Source organism: Epinephelus lanceolatus, chromosome 16 (genome assembly GCF_041903045.1).
Source record: "Epinephelus lanceolatus isolate andai-2023 chromosome 16, ASM4190304v1, whole genome shotgun sequence".
NCBI lineage: Eukaryota > Metazoa > Chordata > Actinopteri > Perciformes > Serranidae > Epinephelus > Epinephelus lanceolatus.
In genome coordinates, this window is record NC_135749.1 from 37,764,348 (window position 1) to 37,784,917 (window position 20,570).

Below are 20,570 nucleotides of genomic sequence, written 5' to 3' on the forward strand. Positions count from 1 at the left end.
GCCTCTGCCTGCACTGCACATTCAGCACATCCAATGCATCAAAACAGTTGATGCATTGGAGCCGTGCCTCATTTTCAAACTGTGTGGTTTGCCTTATGCTGTGTTCCCACCAAACGTGATGAACGCGATTTAATCGCTCGTAACGCGCCGCCCATAACGCTGAGTTTGGATGCCTGACCATTTTGTTAATTTGCGTTATTGCATCATTCGCACGAGTAGCGGGGAAGCCGGCTGTGCTAACTGGAGCTAAGCTAGTGCTAACATTCATAGTACAACCATTCTGCAAACTAATTAAAGACACGTTTACAGAAATTACCAAGTAGACCAGTCTCCTCGGCAAGGGTTGGTGCCAGGATCTCCCGGCAGGACACCAACTACAGGCTGCTCCATTTCAGCTGTGGAGCGCCTGTCCATCTGTCTCTGGTGAATAGCAGTTTATTGCTGTGTCAACAACTGGACGTTGTTGACACACGCCAGTGACGTCAGGAGAATCTCAACGCTGATTGGCTTTCGCGGCACAGTGTCACGCGAATTCGCCTCAAAAGTTCAATATTTTCAACTTGAGTGATGAGGCGTTGGACGCGAATTTCGCGTCTATCGCGCCGCGCTAGACTTGTCCATCGCGCCGCCTGGCGCGATTTCGCGTCTAATCGCGTCTTTGCATTGACTTTGTATGTAATCTTGACGTGCGAATTTGCGAATTCGCGTTCGGTGGGAACACAGCATTAGACGAACAGCAATATAGTACACGATGACCAGCGCTAAAATCAAGTCGCACAGTTGTCCCTCCATTGTGACATTAGAAAGTGTTGCATTTATCTTGCAAGTGTACTCCTCTTCAATGTTTTGTTTTCCCGCATGGAGATTCAAGAGCAGCTTTCTCTCACAAGGCATTTTATCTGGTCCATTTGTAAATGCTGATGTGAGAACATGAACCAACTCTAGGCAATTATGCTTCGTAACAAAATAAGTCTCTGATTCAGACCAAAGCAAGACACCTCTAGGTCTGAAAGCACCCTAAGTTTACAAGACGACGCCATACTGATATCCGTGGTAACTGTCATGTGAGTGCATTGCAGAACTGCGGTGATGAGCTAGTCAGTAGGATACAGACATGGTAAGTCTAGGGTTAGCACTGTTTGAATATCAGCTAAACAAACTGTGAACAGTTTAAATCCCATCAATCTGACCACTGAGTTTAGTGCAGAGGGCTAACTTAATATTTAGAGCATTTCTTTCTTCTTCTTTTGAAATGTAAACAATAAATTGGTGTCTGAATGATAGGTTTTTTTAAAAAAAATAATTATTACTAATGAAAAGAAATAGAAAAACATCAACATAACAGCTGATAACAAACAGTCGAGTACATGTTTATGTTTGTGTATGTTTGTGTGTTTCTGGTACCAGCGCTGAAGCACATCATATTGATCACGCTGGCACTGATATCGACAAACGGCACCAGTTTCCACTCAGAGAGTCCACTACACACACACACACACACACACACACACACCCCATAAGATCTCATTGATGTGAACACACACTTGTGATTTAAACACACACACACACACAGTGATGGATGTGTTTCAGAGCTGTTAATTGGAATTGATCTGACTTTAAATCATGGGGTGTGTGTGTGTGTGTGTGTGTGTGTGTGTGTGTGTTTGACCTTTTGTTGTTCAAAGGTTAAGATCTAAAGGGACAGTGTGTGTTTTTGTTCCCTGCAGATATTTTACGTAACATGTGACTGCAGGATAATCACAGGTGTCAATAACAAAAGTGATGGCTGAATTCTTTTTAGCTTTAGTTTTGTTCACCGAGACATTGTTACTGTCATTACATCATATTAATAACACCTGCTATATCATATTACTAATAAATGTAACACTGGACATATTTTGTCCATTTTTTATTATTATGTAGCAGTGGTGTTAATGGTATACTTAGTGGTCGTATTAGTAACAAGTCATTCAAGCAGTAAAGCATTGTAATATCATCAGCTTTGGCAGTAAAATTAATGGAAGCACAAGTGGAAGTTTTAAGGCACCAAATAGCAGAACTTCATGTTCATGTTGGTGATGTTTAAAAGTCTCTGTGATGGTTTGAAGCAACAGTAATCAGAGGTAGACCCAGTTAGAGAAGTCACAGTACTAGCTGTAGTGCAGTAGTAGCAGTATTTACATTTGCGGTAGTATCACACTGTCTGTGTGAACACTGCCTGCATGTCAGCCACAGCAGTTCAGCAAGGTAGCCATCTAGGGCTGTTATAGGCATAATGATTCTAGAGCCCATAACTAAACATTCTACAGAACCCTAACATTCTTGAACCCTAACAATTGAGCACCCTACCATTTCAGAACCCTAACATTCTAAAACATTAAGAACTGTGAACCTTAACATTTTAGAACATTAAAAATGGAGAACATTAATATTCTAGAACCATAACGATTGAAAAATCTAACATTTGGGAATGCTAACATTCTAGAAGCATACAAATTGAGAACTCTAACATTATAAAACCATAGAAATAGAGAACTCTAACATTCTAGAATCATACCAATCAATAACCCTAACTTTCTAGAACCCTAACAATAAGGGGACATAACATTCTAGAACCCTAACATTTCAGATCTTTAACATTTTAGAACCTTAACAATAACATTTCTAATCACTACCATCAGAGAACCCTAAAATTCTAGAAACATAAAAACTTAGAACCTCATTCTAGAACTCTAACATTTGAGAACTGTAACATTTTAGAACATTAACAACTGAGAACAGTAATATTCTAGAACTATAACAATTGAGAACCCTGACATTGTAGAACCCTACCATTCTAGAACCATAACAATTAACAACCCTAACATTTTAGAACCATAAAATTGACAAACCTAATACTCAAGAACCCTGCCATTCTAGAACCATACAAATTGAGAACTCTTACATTCTAAAACCACAGAAATTGAAAACTCTAACATTCTGGAACACTAACATTCTAGAACACTAACATCAGAGAACCCTAACATTGTAAAGCCATAACAATTGGGAACTCTAAAATTTTAGAACTCTAGCATTTTAGAACCCTAACATTCTAGAACATCAACAATTGAGAACCCTAACAGTCTAGAACTCTAACATCAGAAAACCCTAACATTCCAGAACCATAACAATTGACAACCCTAACAGTCCTTAAAGGAGTTATCGAGCCAGCACCACAGAGATACTGTCTCTGTAGCATAGCAGTAGCAGTATTGACATTATCACTTGTGGAAGCACTGATTGTTTAACTAGTATGTAAACAATAGAAGTATCAATAGTTGTTGTTACAGTAAGCAGCAATAAAACAGACATTTAAGTAGCTTTAGCTGTGGCAGCAGCTGGTGTGGTAACAGAGCAGTATAAATGCTGCAGTGACACCACTCTCAGCAGGATCTCTGTTCCTCCTCAGATGAACTTTGTGAATTAAAGTTGTACGAAGTTAAAACATCTCTGATGAATGAAACATGGAAACCAAATGCAGCGAGTCAACCTTTTTTACTTCACTGACTCCATTTTCATTTAAACTGCAGCCGACTTCTTCCTTCATGTTCTGTCTGTCTACAGAGAACCGATGTACTGAATACTTTTAAAAACCAGCTCCTGCCTCCTGATTTCTGAAAGGGAACTTACTGTAAATGTAATGAGCTGATGTCAGACCAGCTCCGAATCCTTCCAGACTCTGCTGTTATTTTTACACCTAAAGGACAATCACAGAGAAAATGTTTGACTCACTTCCATCTGTTGTTTATTTGAGCTGAAACATCAGAGTTAATGAACCATACACTTCGAAAGTGGAAAATCTTAAATCAGAACACAGCTGAGAAAATCATGTGATTAAAGGCCAAACTGTATTTTTATCCAAATAAACTGCAGATTAATAAACAAACATAACTGAAGAGTTTTAACTGAAGTTAAAAACCAGGTCCTCAAGTCCTCAGAGTCCTCACTCAAGTTAAAGTATTAATACCAGTGTGAAAAGTAAAAGTCATGCATTCTTTGATTGATTATATTTCGCATTAATAATCTCAATCTGCAAAGTAAATAAAGTCATCAGAATAAATAAAGTGCAATATAATAGTACAGTATTTTCTGAGGTGTAGTAGAGGTACAAAGATATTACTACAACTTCCTCAAAACTGTACTGAATGAATGTATTTTGCTTTCTGCTGAGGTACAGGTGTTTTTAATGTGTACCCAGGTGTTACAGTTATTTCTGTGTCACTGCATGTTTGTGTCTGGGTGCATCTTTAACCTGATTATATCACAACAGACAGCAGCTATGAGCTCGGAGAGTGTTTGTTGAGTGAAGACGTGACACTCGGATTATTTCTGTTACACCAAATCTGTCAGAGTGTTGGTGACTGACAGCTTCTCTCTCTGCGTGTGAATCCTACCCTCTGATTGGCTGTCAGGGGTGAACAATCTCACTTCTGTTCACAATCCAGGCTCGAGGTCTCTCAAACTGCATGTAACCATAGCGACAGCACTGATGCTCAGCTGTTAACTCACTCGATGACCTCTGAAACCTTCAAGAAGTTCTGGAAACATCTCTCAAAGACCACCAGTAATTCTTTTCAAGGACCTTTAGAGCCTACTTAATGACCAATGGAAATTGTTCAAGGATATCTGGAACCTCCCTAGAACTGTCTATTCCAGGGTGCTGGAAAAAAGGCTCCGGCTCCAACTGACTGTCAAACCTTGGATTCAGGAAGAGCAATCCAGATGCTGTCCTGGTCGTGGAACAGCAGACCAGCTCTTTACCCTTGCAGGGCTGCTGGAGGGGTAGTGGGAGTTTGTCCATGTCTGCATGTGTTTTGTGGACTTGAAAAAGACTTACAATTGTGTCTTCTTGGGAATCTTGTTTGGGGCACTGTGGAAATACGGGGGTCATTGCTACAAGCCATCAGGTCCCTGTATAACCAAAGTGAGAGCTGTGTCCACATATTCAGCACAAGGTAACACAGGTTTATAGTGGGTGTTGGCCTCCACCAGGCTTGTCCCTGTCAGCAGTTTTGTTTCTGATATTCATGGACAGGATCTCAAGGCAATGTGGTTTGGTAACCTCAGAATTGCACCTCTGCTCTTTGCAGATGATGTGGTTCTGTTGTTTTCATCATGCCGTGACCTCCAGCATAAGCAGGATTTATACTTGCGCGGCAGACCCTATGCCATAACCTACCCACGTGGCCTATGCTGTTGTGAGCATTAATACTTGTGCATTGGTGTGTCTGTGTCACTCTGTAGTTACACCTCCAAAACACTGGTCGGCGGTGGGGTTTCTGTGAAGTGCTGCAAAGTTTAGTTGATTAATACAGTTTCAAACACAAGTACACAAATCAGGTTCATTATAACTTGCAGGATTCACACACAAAGCACTTGTCTTTTGCTGGACACATTTTCCCTAAAAATACAACATGCTAATGTTCTTAGCACAAGCCTATTGCATTTCACATTGTATAAATTAGCCTAGCAGCTAGCAGACTTTTCCTCTGTTCATACGAAGCCAGGAACAACAGCAACATTTAACAAAGATAACCTTACAGAATTTGGCTCCATTACAACTCACAAGCTTCACCGACAAAACAACTGTCTGATACTAAACACGTTTTCCGTATAAATACAACATTCTAACGTTATTAGCACAAGCCTACTGTATGGCATTTTACATCGTATAAATTAGATTAAATCACACACAAGATTTAAAATGCTATTTTGTGGAGGCTTTACTGTCTTCACAATTTATTGTTTCTTATCTGTAAAATTAAAGTAAATAACAGTTTTGTTTCCACTGTGGGAAATGGTTTCAGCTTACAAAAATGGACAGAAGGTCTGTGTTGATGCAACGTGTAGTTACATTTCTGGGGAGGTGCACATCAGGTTATGGTGTAGGGTAGGCTCTACAGTACAGGCCAAAAGTTTGGACACACCTTCTCATTCAATGCGTTTTCTTTATTTTCATGACTATTTACATTGTAGATTCTCACTGAAGGCATCAAAACTATGAATGAACACATGTGGAGTTATGTACTTAACAAAAAAAGGTGAAATAACTGAAAACATGTTTTATATTCTAGTTTCTTCAAAATAGCCACCCTTTGCTCTCATTACTGCTTTGCACACTCTTGGCATTCTCTCCATGAGCTTCAAGAGGTAGTCACCTGAAATGGTTTCCACTTCACAGGTGTGCCTTATCAGGGTTAATTAGTGGAATTTCTTGCTTTATCAATGGGGTTGGGACCATCAGTTGTGTTGTGCAGAAGTCAGGTTAATACACAGCCGACAGCCCTATTGGACAACTGTTAAAATTCATATTATGGCAAGAACCAATCAGCTAACTAAAGAAAAACGAGTGGCCATCATTACTTTAAGAAATGAAGGTCAGTCAGTCCAGAAAATTGCAAAAACTTTAAATGTGTCCCCAAGTGGAGTCGCAAAAACCATCAAGCGCTACAAGGAAACTGGCACACATGAGGACCGACCCAGGAAAGGACGACCAAGAGTCACCTCTGCTTCTGAGGATAAGTTCATCCGAGTCACCAGCCTCAGAAATCGCAAGTTAACAGCAGCTCAGATCAGAGACCAGATGAATGCCACACAGAGTTCTAGCAGCAGACCCGTCTCTAGAACAACTGTTAAGAGGAGACTGCGCCAATCAGGCCTTCATGGTCAAATAGCTGCTAGGAAACCACTGCTAAGGAGAGGCAACAAGCAGAAGAGATTTGTTTGGGCCAAGAAACACAAGGAATGGACATTAGACCAGTGGAAATCTGTGCTTTGGTCTGATGAGTCCAAATTTGAGATCTTTGGCTCCAACCGCCGTGTCTTTGTGAGACGCAGAAAAGGTGAACGGATGGATTCCACATGCCTGGTTCCCACTGTGAAGCATGGAGGAGGAGGTGTGATGGTGTGGGGGTGTTTTGCTGGTGACACTGTTGGGGATTTATTCAAAATTGAAGGCACACTGAACCAGCATGGCTACCACAGCATCCTGCAGCGACATGCCATCCCATCCGGTTTGCGTTTAGTTGGATGATCATTTATTTTTCAACAGGACAATGACCCCAAACACACCTCCAGGCTGTGTAAGGGCTATTTGACCAAGAAGGAGAGTGATGGAGTGCTGCGGCAGATGACCTGGCATCCACAGTCACCGGACCTGAACCCAATCGAGATGGTTTGGGGTGAGCTGGACCGCAGAGTGAAGGCAAAGGGGCCAACAAGTGCTAAACACCTCTGGGAACTCCTTCAAGACTGTTGGAAAACCATTTCAGGTGACTACCTCTTGAAGCTCATGGAGAGAATGCCAAGAGTGTGCAAAGCAGTAATCAGAGCAAAGGGTGGCTATTTTGAAGAAACTAGAATATAAAACATGTTTTCAGTTATTTCACCTTTTTTTGTTAAGTACATAACTCCACATGTGTTCATTCATAGTTTTGATGCCTTCAGTGAGAATCTACAATGTAAATAGTCATGAAAATAAAGAAAACGCATTGAATGAGAAGGTGTGTCCAAACTTTTGGCCTGTACTGTATGTCAATGCAGAGCCTTTGTCATAGGTATGGCGTCAACTCGACGCAAAAGTATAAATCCCACAATACACTGGGCTGGTTTGCAGCCAAGTGTGAAGCAGTCAGGATGAGAGTCAGCACCTCTAAATCTGAAGCCATGGTTCTCTGCTGGAAAACTGTGGATTTCCTCTTCCGGGTGGGGAGAGAGTTACTGCCCAAAGTGAAGGAGTTCAGGTATCTCAAGGTCTTGTTCACAAGTGAGGGTAGAATGGAGCATCAGATGGATTGGCGGCTTGGTGCAGAGTCTGCAGTGATGCAGGCGCTGCCCCAGACTGTTGTGGTGAGCTTTTAGTAGTGACTGAAAGAATGAGATTGTGGAAATCAGCAGCTAAAATGAGTTTCTTCTATGGGGTGTCTGAGCTCAGCCTTAGAAATATGGTGAGGAGCTCAGATGTCTGAATGGAGTGGGTGCTGGACCCCCAAAAAAAACAAAAAACATCTGGCACAATAGAAAATGATTAAGTCCACACACCGAGCAGCTCCTCTTTAGAAGGATTTTAATGCAGAGTGATATTTCAAGCCCATGGTCTTCCTCAGACTTTGTCTCGAGATCCCCCAGGAAGAGCTGAAAAGAGTTGCTGGGGAGAGGGAGGTCTGGAATACTTTACCCAGTCACCTCGGCCCACGATAAGCAGATGAAAATGGATGGAGGGACAACTGGAACCTTAACAAAGACTACAGAAACCATATGAACACTGTTCCTTCAGGACCCCATTATCTCCTTAAGAACTCATGAAACCTACTCCAGGACCTCTGAATCCTTCTGAAGAATCTATATGGAACCTAGAACCTTTTCAAAATCACCTAGCCTATTTAAGTACCTCCTGAATCTTCTCAAGGATCTCTATAGTAGGAAAAGGCCTACAACCTCATTCTCATTACACATCATTTATATTTTAATGGATACACTCTGTGTTTCATTGCTTCTTGTTTCCTTCTAATAGATTCATTTATATCTTGAAGGTTGGAATGTAATTCAGCCACAGATATACAATTGGGTTTTGTCTGTTTGCAGGTGAAAGACGAGCGGAAGGCACAGGAAGTGTTCGACCTGGCTGATTACGAGCGTTCGGAGGAGCTGAGGAAAGCAAAGAGTCGCAGCAAGAAAAATCACAGTCGCTTCACTTTGCTGCGCTGCAGACAGCCAGGAAACACTGTGAGTCACTTCATCCACACTGAAAACTCTTTATTAGAGTTATAAAAAAAATCCCCTTGCACCCCCTATAAAACCCATGTCAGCCCCATAGACTTTAAATAATGAACATACCCACAGTGGTGTCATGCATTTGTTTGTGGACTCCTGTTTTGAAGCCTTGTCTGGTTGTCATCTTGGATTTTTGGAGCCAGAAGTGACCATATTTGGACGAGAGGTTGGAGGTAATGCTAGCTCCTAGCTTGGTTAGCATGGTGCATTTACAGCTAATGCAAATTTTCGTGAGCAAGAAACAGGCTTAAAACCTTTAAAAAAAAATGTACCTCCTGAAAAGAATTAACATTCAACTTCGTAGAGGGTCTTTTAGTACAACCAAATGCTAAAGACTTTTTTAGATGACCAAGACAATACGGTTAGGCTAACCTTCATGAAATAGCGACAGCTAAGTCTATGCCTATACTTTGTGAGTCTGGGGTTATGCCATGGTTACCTTAGCCAACGTATTCACCTTGAAAGTGGCTTGTCAACAGATGGAACCCACCTGCCACTCAAAGTGGCCACGCCCTTAATTGCACATAACTTTGAGCCTTAATAACATTTAAACAGGTGAGATATACAAAAATACATCCCCTGTACAGTTGTCGTGAACAGGGAAATTAGCCACAGAGACTAAAACAATTTTTTGTACCAGGCTGTAAAGATGTTTATACAGGCTGTAAAGTTTGACATTTTAACACAGGGGTCTGTAGGGATTGACTCACTCTTGAAGCCTGCCTCAAGTGAACATTAGTTGCTAAGCAACCTCCACAAGCACGGTACCATAGCCCGTTTACCTGAAATCCTGAGTGCAGAGCTGATCTTCTTCCAGGCGCTGTTTAGAAGTGTGTAGGCCTATCGTCAGTGGGACAGATGTAAAGCTCTAACAACTCTGCACTAAAATGATCAACTTCTCCTCCATATTTACCTCAGACGGATATTTACGGAGGAAGGGAAAGATATCTGTTGCCTGTGATTTGTTGTTTCTCATCACAACATGCAGTGCGCGCTGCTGCATCCTAAAAGTTGAACTCAGTTTATCTCAAAGTACAGTCGTCGCGCCCTGACAAATGCGCACTTGGGAACGCCTGCGCTCCGGAACGGCATTGCTCTGGTGTTTGAGTGCACCTGCCGCACGTCTCCATGCGGGTATTTGGTCATAACCTGATGATGGCGCTACATGAAAAGTCAGAGGATCCCCAGAGTTTTTACAGGTCATCCTCAGGGGAGTACAAATCACATTTCATCCCAATCCATCAAACATTTGTTGAGATATTTCAATGAAGAAGTGTTTCTTTAGTGTTTCTGTCTTCATCTTCATCCTCTCATGTTAGCCCTCTGTGCACAGAGATTACTCTAACCCGCCTGACTCACATTACCACGTCATTGGTGGATTTCCACCTACATCTGTCTCAGGATTGGACAGGATCAGCCTTTACATCACCCACCCGCCCAGCCTTGACTGCAGTGATTGGTGGAGCTGTGCTGTTTTTTTTTCTCCTCTGAAAAGGTTTAATCCACAGAATCCCATTAGTCGGTCAGAGGACGAGTTACAGCTGAATAATCCCTGCAGAGTCCAAACACTTTCACATGTCAGTCTGCCTCTCTTTGCTGCAGATTATTACAGACACACAGGCTGACATATCATAGATTAACTCAATTTGTAATTTACGGATTTCTATTTCTCAGAATACAAAGACAACCATGCAGCATCTCCTCATCCTCAGATCTGTCAGGAGTTACAGTAACTGAATTACATTCCTCTTACCTGAACATCAGTTGGTATATTAAAATAAACATATCAAACATGAGCTTCAATGATAATTAACAACAAAGAACTGCATGCAGTGGTTATGTAGTATTAAGACAACTCTTTAGAATACTAACAAACATTCAATCTGCCATAAACCTAAATTAGAAGATAATCTACACAATAGATTAACTACAGTCTAGAAGAATATTAGTTTTAATAACAGAAGATGAACATTAAGTACACAGGAGAACATACAACATAACAATAGTAGCTCCAAATACCTTTAGTTAAATATACAGTGAATAATAGCTTGATTACACATTAAATGTATTAAAAGTACATACATATAGTGAAGATAATAACTGGGCTTTGGAGTTGCAAAACAGCTAATATCATTAGCAAAACTTAAATAACAACATTAAGTAAAATTAATATGATTATTAAAAATAGTAATAGTGAAGAACATCGTCATGTGAGACACTGAAATACATTTCTATTTACAAATTATAGTGTCTGCATACTAGGCGTTAAGTCAAACATGTTCTCAGTGGGTGTTGCTCTCCGCCAGGGTTGTCCCTTGTCACCAATCCTGTTTGTGATACTCAGGATCTCGAGGTGCAGCCGGGGGGAGGGGGAGGGGTCTGGCTGGGGACCTCAGAATCTCACCTCTGCTTTTTGCAGATGATGTGGTTCTGTTGGCTTCATTACATGATGACCTCCAACATGCACTTGGGGCGGTTTGCAGCCGAGTGTGAAGCAGTCAGGATGAGAGTCAGCACCTCCAAACCTGAGGCCATGGTTGGCCTGACACCGGTGGATTGCCCCCTCTGGGTTGGGAGAAAGTTCCTGTCTCATGCAAAGGAGTTCAAGTATCTTAGGGTCTTGTTAACATGCGAGGGTAGAATGGAGCGTGAGGAGGATAAGCAGTTTGGTCTGCAGTGATGCGGGCGCTGCGCTGGTCCGTCGTGATGAAGAGGGAGCTGAGCCGGAAAGCAAAGCTTTTGGTTTACTGGTCAATCTACGTCCCAACCCTCAGCTATGGTCATGAGCTCTGGGTAGTGACCAAAAGAATGAGATCATGGATACAAGCAGCCGAAATGAGTTTCCTCTGTGGGATGGCTGGGCTCAGCCTTAGAGATAGGGTAAGGAGCTCGGACATTCGGAGGGAGCTTGGAGTAGAGCCTCTACTCCTACAGCCTCTTATCTACACTAACCACACCATTGCTTTAAGATATTTTAGACTCTTAACATAGCTACATTTAATTAATGCCACATTAGCTACATCAAAGAAGTTTAATTCTACTAAAAAACACTAGCTACACCAAAGCAGTTTTATTCCACTAGCTATTTTAGACTTTAGCTACAGCTACATAAATAACTTTGTACACTACATTCAAACATTGTTTAGCAACATCATCACCATCATCAAATTCACGTCCCTGTGTTTTAGTGTGTTTTTGTGTTCTGTATTGTGTTTTTTTTTTGTGTTTTACTGTATACTCAGGGAAACCTACTCTTATTGTTTTACACTGCAGGACAATAACTATGAAGTATATTCTGTTCTGTTCTGTTCTGTTCTATTCTATCTTATCAAATAACTTTGCTTAAATTGGCTCCAACATGTCTGGCTGGTTAAGGTCTGGGCTTGTAAACATACTCTATCTGTATCATGCACCAAAGATATTGAAGTTTTTTGTTTTGCAGGTTCCCAACCTTGTATTTCTAGCGGTGAGTCCTGAGGAAAAGGAATCATGGGTCAACGCCCTCAATGTGGCAATCATCAAAGCCAAGAACCGCATTTTAGACGAGGTATGGGCATCTTGTCTCTTGACATTTAGTCATTGTTAAACTTGATGAAACTGATAAAATCGTTAAATACCTTATAAAGGTAAGGTAAAAGCTTTTCAACAATATATAGGTTTCACCTTGATGCAGGGGAGGCATGGTTGGCACTACTGATGAATTGTTCTGGGGTTTTAAAAATCATTTTAATATTTCAGAGGGAACTAAATTCAGTTTCAATGTCTTTGTCCAGGTGACTATCGGGGAGGACAGTGCCCTGGTTCATCGCACCAGAGACCGGGCAAAGATCCCTCATGGCCGCCGGTTGCCGACCAGAGGGCACCTCATGGCCGTGGTACTGGGATCTCTTGATATCTTTTTCATATTGTAATTTGAAATCTCTCCATTTTCCTTAATCAAACCTTTTTAATGCATGACACTATTAACGTTACCTTTAAAATCTAAAATGTATGATCACTCACCCCAGGCATCCACCTCCTCCCATGGCATGCTGACCCTTGACCTGGTTGCTGAGGAGGATGGCTTCTCCCCGGGCTATGAAGGCAACTCCCGGGATTCCTGGGAGAACTTACAAATCGACCTGCAGAGGGGTGGTTCGTGTGGACAGGTGGCAGCAGTTGGATATTTGGGGGTTCGTCAGCGAGCTGGCACTGACGTGTCAAAGCTACGGGTGACCTCCAAGGAACCCAAGGTGAAGACCAGCAGTCTGCCCAGGGGGAGTGAGCTGTCCTGGGGCAAACATTCCCACTTGGAGGTCTCCAAGATCCACAAACCCCAGCAGGTGCAGGTTGGGAAACTATTATTATCCCTGTAGATCATAGCTTCTGCTACACAAACCAATACTCATTTTATGAATATATATGAAATAATTTTCTTTGTCAAACCCGGAACATCTCTTATTTACCATCGAACCACAGATATAAACAGCAGACTTGTGTTACCTTTCAGGTCCTTCAGGCTCAGTCGCGAACGCCACAGCCAGGGAAGAGGTTCAGCATGCAGGGCCGGAGTCGCTGTGCCTCTATGGATGAAGTTCTCTCCTCCAGGTACACAAAGACCTGATTGTAAAACCAACCATCACAACACAGCTTCTATCCCGGCAAACCACATCCACATGAGCAAATTCTGAATACCTCACCACTGGTGCATTCAGGGATTCACTTTAACATAGCAATATAAAGATGTAATGGATTATCTATCCCTTCATACAGTTTCTATGTATTATTCATGTCTGGGTCATGGTGGCAGCAGGCCTAGAAAGGTAGCATACTTGTCAGTTTCCCTAGTGGTGTCTTCCTATTTTTCTGGGTGTTTTCAAGACAATCCTAGATCACACGGGAAATATGGTTACACCCAGTTGGACGTGCCTGGAAAATGTCTCAAGGAAGTCGCCCAGGAGGCAACCTGAACAGATGCTTGCACAACCCCAACTGGCTCCTTTGGCCATTTGGCTCCTTCTCCGATCTCCTTCTTAACGTCCCAACTCTTAACCCTATCTCTTAGGGTGTTTTCAGACCTAGAATTGTCTTGCTTTGGTCCAAATCAGGGACTAATTTTGTTACAAAGTTGCATAATTGCTTAGAGTTAGTTTGTGTTCTCACGGCAGCATTTACAAGCCGACCAGATGAAATGCCTTGCATGAGAAAGCTGCTCTTGATTGGTCAGAATTTCCATTCAGGAAGAATCCAGGAAATAAACAAAACGTGGAGAAGAGTACACTTGCAAGATAAATGCGATACTTTCTAATGTCACAATAGAGAGACAACTACGCGGGTTGATTTTAGCGCTGGTCATCGTTTACTATATTGCTTGCATTGTTCATTTTGAGACTCACAAGTCAGTCTTTAGACGCTATGCTTAACTAAAGACTGATGTCTTTCTCCCTGATTTTGTGTTTAGATGGGTGGATACAATTTCAGAGTTTAAAAAAAAACCCTACGTTGCAGAACCAATAGTAAATCTGCAGGGCAGTCCTTTGGTGGCTCGCTGAACTCTAGTGCTCGTAAACGTAGTCCGACTGCAAAGTCGTTGTAAGTCCTTCGTTTCCACAATCTTGTGGACTGAGCACACGTTTGATAAAACTGAGTTAAATCTCTCGGCATCCATTTTCAAGCCCTCTGTGTGTTTGTTTCCTCGCAGACGAGAAAAGGGGGAGCGCACATTTCCGGGAGGGTGTGTCCTTTTCAAAAATGCAAGAGGCATTGCTTTGTTGCCGGCCGTTTTCTCCGGTGTGTTACACACACTTTAGAAAGGAGTGTCCCCAGACTATCAGAAGGGGGAGATCTCTGATTGTGATTGAAAACGAGGCATGGCTCCAACTAGAAAACAATGTTTAATGCCCCAGATGTGCATATTAAGGCAGTACAGGAGCAGGCACACATTGATAATCCTCCGGGAATGTTCATGATTGTTAACCCAAACAATGCATAATGTGACTGCAGTTGGTTCAGATCATGGTAGGAACACACTCTAACCTCAAATGTACCGCACCAGTTTGTTTGTAACTGGTGTGCACCTGAGTGCGATTGCTGTGTTCACACCTGCCCAAACAAACCCCAGGGGGCAAACGAACTTGAGTTTGAACTGAATCAATCAGGGCAGGTGTGAAAGCACCCTAAGGTAGCTTAGATACCCTGCATTCAATCATGATTTTTGTAACTACCAAAAGGTTGGAATGCAGACAGACGAAAATTACCATGACAGTCTCGCTAAGGGTCAGCATTGCTGCTGACTGCACTTGTCCACAAGTCCACTTGGTTTGTGATTTGTTTGTGAGTAGGGTAAGTTGGATTGTCTACGCATAGCAAATTTTAAATACTGGCAAGACGATTTTCACAGAAATGAAGTGAGAACAATGGCTGCTTGGAAGAAAGAAAAAAAATTAATGGATAATTTTGAAACTATCAGCATAAAGGGAAAGTATTTGGGACTCAGGTTATGGTCTTGCTAAGTTTACTTCTGGTGTTTAACTGTTTATAACATTTCAAAATTAAAAGTCTTTTTATTTATCTCTAACTTTTTCTTTTGTCTATGTTGTCTCTACCCTCTTTCTCCTTACCTTCTTCAGACCAGCGATGATTCGCTCCGAGTTGCGCTCAGCTCTTCAGCGTTGTCCAACCGAAGAGGAGGCTGGGGGTGGGGCTTCAGTGCAGCCAGTCGGTCAGCTGCAGAGTCTCATCGCCCAGAGGATGCAGAGAGCTCAGGAGCTGCTGGAGGAGATGAGACTGCAGGTACAACCGCTTCTTCCATGAGTTCATTGAGCTTGGCTGGTTGGTTTTTGATTGACTGGCTGTATGATGGGACAGTTTGGTCACCAGAAGCAAATACTTAAATGCAGAAATTAATAAATGTACTTCAGTTAAGGCTAACGTTGTCTGTCATGATTGACAGGAGCTGCAGAAGGCCAAAGCAGAAAGAGAACGAGGAGGCAGTTCACCCTACCTGAAGGGCATCGACTCCCCTCGCCTCCACCACCTCAGGGGCTCAGACTCTCCTCACTCCAGGTTGGTTTTATTATTTTTACTAATATGTAATAATATTTTGAGTCTTTGGAGTCTTTCTATCTGTGACACAAAATGCACTGCAAATACACTTGATCAGGTTTTACTTACACTTCCAAATCACTGTAATCACTGTGATCAGTCCTCTGAGTACTCCGACGAAAATGGACTACTACTTGACTTAAACCCTTACCTTCCTTGTGGAGGACAGCTCAGCAACAGTCTTGTATGAATCATAGAGGTTTCATCTTAACTACCTGGACCTAGCTTCATCCAGAACCCTGTTGACCACCAGGTTTTTGGTCCAACCAGGCCTTAATGGTAACTGTAAAAGCTCTGGTTCTTATCTAAACTTAAACTGCCTGCAAGATATTCCTTAAGGTGCAGACACACCAAACCATCAACAAAGAACTAGCGGCGACGAAAGCCAACTGTTGCGTCGTCTACGTCGCCTCACGTTGCCCTGTGTCAGTTGCATTTGAACACACTACACGGACTACATCCGATGGCCAAGTAGCACGTACATTCTGTGCCTGCGTGAGAGAGAGCGGAGTGACAGAGTGGTACATCCTGTCAGCCGAGGGGTTTCCTATCTGCAGCCGAGCACCGGTGTTTCCTCCGCAGGCTCCACTTCACTCAGCTGCCTGACAAACCCGCTGCTTCTTCCCACTTTAACCTGAATAACAAACCAGGGCTCGGTGCTCCTGTTGGATCCAAACGGAGAGCCGGGGCTAGCTGGGAGGCTAGCGGAGGCTAACTGGCTGTGCTTCCCTCCGGTCATGCTGGACGTTGTTGACACACTACTACTCACCGGAGACAGATGGACAGACGCTCCGCAGCTGAAATGGAGCGCCTGTAGTTGGTGTCCTGCCGGCAGATCCTGGCGCCAACCCTCGCCAACAGGTCCTCAAACTGGGCCCCAGTCAGCCTGAAGTACCGCTGAAAGCGGCTATCAGCCAGACGGAGTTCCTGGAGGAGTTGGTGAAACTCGCCGAGCTGGATGCGCTAATGCAGGATAGGGTGAACCCAAAAACGACGGCGTTTGGCCCTCCGACGCATCTGGGACTTCAGAGCAGGTACAAAGCAGTGATGGTGGTTATCTCAGCCATGGTCATCAGTGACGTCTTGACGCCCTGACGTCCAGTTGTTGATGCCGAGATGGAGGAGAAACTTAGTGCGGCTACCCGGAGCTATATGATACTACGTATCTACTCTACAGAGACCGCAACAAAAAGGAGCAGGTGTGGCGAGGTGGAGGTGAAAGGATATAAAGCCAATACTGTTACCAAGAAAAGGGCTCGACAACGCCACCCTGGGAATTTCACCCAGGGAATTACTTCTTCAATACAAGACACACAGGTTCGTTTACTCAAAGGGGCATGAGACATGGTTCCAAGTTTTAAAAAAAATAGACTTTTTATTAAACAATCATTTTTCTTTTAAAAAAAATGTTCACACAGGGAGGGGGAAAGAACCTAATCAGGGCTGAGGCCTAGTGAGTGGACAAGGACTAGTGAAGGGGAAGGATCCACCAAAAAAAGAGAAACCAACTTAAATCACCAGGCACACGTGGCAGACACACTCAGTGAAGCAACCCACTCCCAGGAACACAGCGGACAAGACGGAAGGATGGATACCACCACCAAACACCAGCACCGCCACCTCCGGCCTCCAGCAACTGAAAAGGAGAATGATAAAACAAATTAGTGGGGTTGCAATGAAACAAACAAAATCAATAAATCAAAATTTAACAAAAATTGTAATTAATGGGCAGATCACAAATCTAAACTTAACAAAATGTAACAACTAATAACTGCCCAATTGAAATACTCAAATATAGACAAAGCAAAAAAGAAATTAAGGCTAAATAAAGAAAACAAACCCCAAACAATTATCCAATTACATATACAAAATCTCTCAAATTAACCTAATTAACAAATAAATTATACAAACAAACAAAATCAGGTTCAACCCAAACAATATAAAAATAAACAAGCTAATAGAATATAACCCACACTCTCACACACTCATTCACTCAAAATGCGGGGGACCAAACCCCGGTTAAAAATAATGTCTCGGCCCGCGACGGGCGGACGAGCAACCGTCCTGCTCCGGACGTGAAACAGAGCAACAGTGCCTATGGCGGAAGCAGAGCTGCGGAGCGGCTTACAGTGCCGCAGCGTGCCACCGTGCCGTGAGGACAAGCAGCAGCAGAGACAAACGGCAGACGTGATGGAGGCAAGCAGGAGACACAACAGGAGACAAAGCAGCAGCGGAGACAAAGCAGCAGCGGCGACAAAGCAGCAGCGGCCCGATAAGCTGGCTACCGTTAGCGCCTAACCAAGAAAAATGCTATTAGCATGGCTAAATCGCTGAACATGATGCGGTGCGTGCTACAATACACATAACATACCTTTTCCGCAGCGCGGGCACACAAACACTCACACGAGAGGAGGGAGGGGGAGAGAGGGCTCCATGTAGCCACCAGCGTTTACCTGCGACCACACTAGCATTAGCCACCTAATAGCATCAACTATACTACAAAGAGAGAGGACACTTACCACAGCCAACAAACGCAGCAGCGCATACAAGGGGGCCAGAGCAGCACACAGGCAGTCGCCCTACAACACAACACCAATGCCTTAAGCACGTGGGCAAACAAACGACCAGTGAGGTGAAGCAGCGTGCAGCCATACCTGTCGGACCAGACGACCTCCGACCCGAAAGTGACGCAGAGGCGACGATAGGAGCGCAAAGGAAGAACCAGTGGGAGGACTGCCGCTTTTATACCGGCCCACCTCATTAGCGGCCCCCAGCTGCGCACATTGTAAACAATGACAATAAGCACCTCTATGCTGCTACACAGGCTTGGGTGAAAGTCGCAGAGGAGACTGGTCTACTTGGTAAGTTCTATAAATATGTGTCCTTAATTAGTTTGAAGAATGGTTGTACTGTGAACGTTAGCACTAGCTTAGCTCCAGTTAGCACAGCCGGCTTCCCTGCTACTCGTGCGAATGACGCAATAACGCGAATTAACAAAATGGTCAGGCGTCTAAACTCAGTCGATACGCGCGGCACGTTACTTGCGTTACGAGCAAGTAATTTGCTTCACTCGCGCCCGATGTGAACGCTACATTATTCAGGTTAAAGTGGGAAGAAGCAGCAGATCTGTCAGGCAGCTGAGTGAAGTGGAGCCTGACAGTGTGTTCACACCTGGCGCAAGTAAAATATTCGCCTCGCTCTACTCGCGCGAGTTTGACCGCTGGAATTTTTGTTTTTACTCGCGACATTCACGCGAGTCATTCATGCGAGTAACAGTGTGTTCACACCGCTAGTAAATCAGACAAGTATGCCGGCCAGAAAGCAAGCTACATCAGTTGTGCTAACTGGGACTAATGCTAGTGCTAATTTTGTTGATAGAAATGTACAGCCGATAGTTGGAATCAATTTTCAAAACTTACCAGGCAGACCGACCTCCTCACTCACTTTCCTCCACGCCAGGTCTTTCTTGGTCCGAAGCTTATAATTTGGGGACGTAATGTTATAAAGCTCAGGGTGGCCACAAACAGCTATTATTAGCTTGTCCTCCATTTTCGGAACAACGCGGGGCAGTTGTTGACCATTGAGGTCCATCCAGATGTGGCAAAGAAGTGTGTGAAGGCTACCTGCGTTCTTCATAACCCAGACACCTGCAGTGACGGCGAGCATCCCAGTCGCCGTTGGTGAAGTGGAGCCTGCATTTAATATTAGCACCAAAATAAATATCCATCTGTCTCCGGTGAGTTTTTTGCGTGTGAAAATCAATAAATATTCACTGTATCCGGCAAGTCACATGTTGCCTGAATGGATGTTGTTTACTACAGTGAGACAGTGGCAGTTTTTGGCGTGTGAAAATCAATAAATGTTCACTGTATCCGGCAAGTCACATGTCGCCTGAATGAATGTTGTTTACTACAACGGCAGCAGCACGTCAGTGACGTCGGTGACGACAGGAAAATCTCAATGCTGATAGGCTGCCCCGACACAGCATCAAGCGAATATTTCGCTCGAGTTCAATATTTTGAACTTGCGCGAAGAGGCGAATGACGCGAATTTCGCGTTTGCTCCATTCGCGTCGCGCCATTCGCGTCATTCACGCCGCCGGCACAAATTTGCGTCTATTCGCATCTTTACATTGACTTTGTATGTAATCTTATCGTGCGAAAAATTTGCCTCGCGCCCGGTGTGAACACACTGTGAGGAGGAAGCACAGGTTAGCCCCAGTTTCACTACAGGCAGATTCACGCGCTACAGGGGTGAGGAAATAAAACCTGAACAGCTAATCAGAGTGATGTCCTCAAGCTCCACGACCAAATCAACATGCTCAATCGGTCGAAAAGCTGCCGACGCCGACACCTAAGCGCTGATGGTGCGGGACACACCGCAAAAACTAGGGCGACAGACGCTCACCGACAGCCCGACTTTAGACGACAGCCGACCGTCGGCTTGGTGTGTCAGGCAGGGGCGAAAATCCCATTTCATAGTTGGGGGGGGACAATAAACAGTAAAATTTTAGAGAATAATTCCAGGGGGGGACAAGGGAAAAAGTTGTAGCCTGTCTTTTATACAGCATCTTTTACCGCAATTTGATGCTTTAATCTTCTCTCTTTCTCTCCAACAGGCAGGCATAAGACCTTTCTTAGCACTGGCTGAGTCCACCTGCACATGTCCAGATTTAA

The 20,570-nt window shown here is 43.5% G+C and overlaps 1 protein-coding gene and 1 long non-coding RNA gene across 2 annotated transcripts in view; one reads left to right on the plus strand and one right to left on the minus strand.

The window, feature by feature from the left end:
• The window catches only part of plekho1a (pleckstrin homology domain containing, family O member 1a), a 39,458-nt gene that overhangs the window by 13,329 nt on the left and 5,559 nt on the right, over nucleotides 1–20,570 (plus strand). Inside the window, exons 3-9 of the mRNA XM_033637328.2 lie at nucleotides 8,623–8,763; nucleotides 12,254–12,358; nucleotides 12,585–12,686; nucleotides 12,819–13,139; nucleotides 13,301–13,398; nucleotides 15,420–15,582; nucleotides 15,743–15,855. Of these exons, the coding sequence (XP_033493219.2) occupies nucleotides 8,623–8,763; nucleotides 12,254–12,358; nucleotides 12,585–12,686; nucleotides 12,819–13,139; nucleotides 13,301–13,398; nucleotides 15,420–15,582; nucleotides 15,743–15,855 (1,043 nt within the window). The remainder of the gene's footprint in view (nucleotides 1–8,622; nucleotides 8,764–12,253; nucleotides 12,359–12,584; nucleotides 12,687–12,818; nucleotides 13,140–13,300; nucleotides 13,399–15,419; nucleotides 15,583–15,742; nucleotides 15,856–20,570) is intronic.
• On the minus strand, nucleotides 17,243–18,595 carry LOC144467446 (uncharacterized). Its single transcript, XR_013493645.1, has 4 exons — nucleotides 18,549–18,595; nucleotides 18,414–18,473; nucleotides 18,266–18,347; nucleotides 17,243–18,188 (listed from the first exon to the last, which is right to left on the minus strand). It is a non-coding gene; the product is annotated as an uncharacterized LOC144467446 (long non-coding RNA).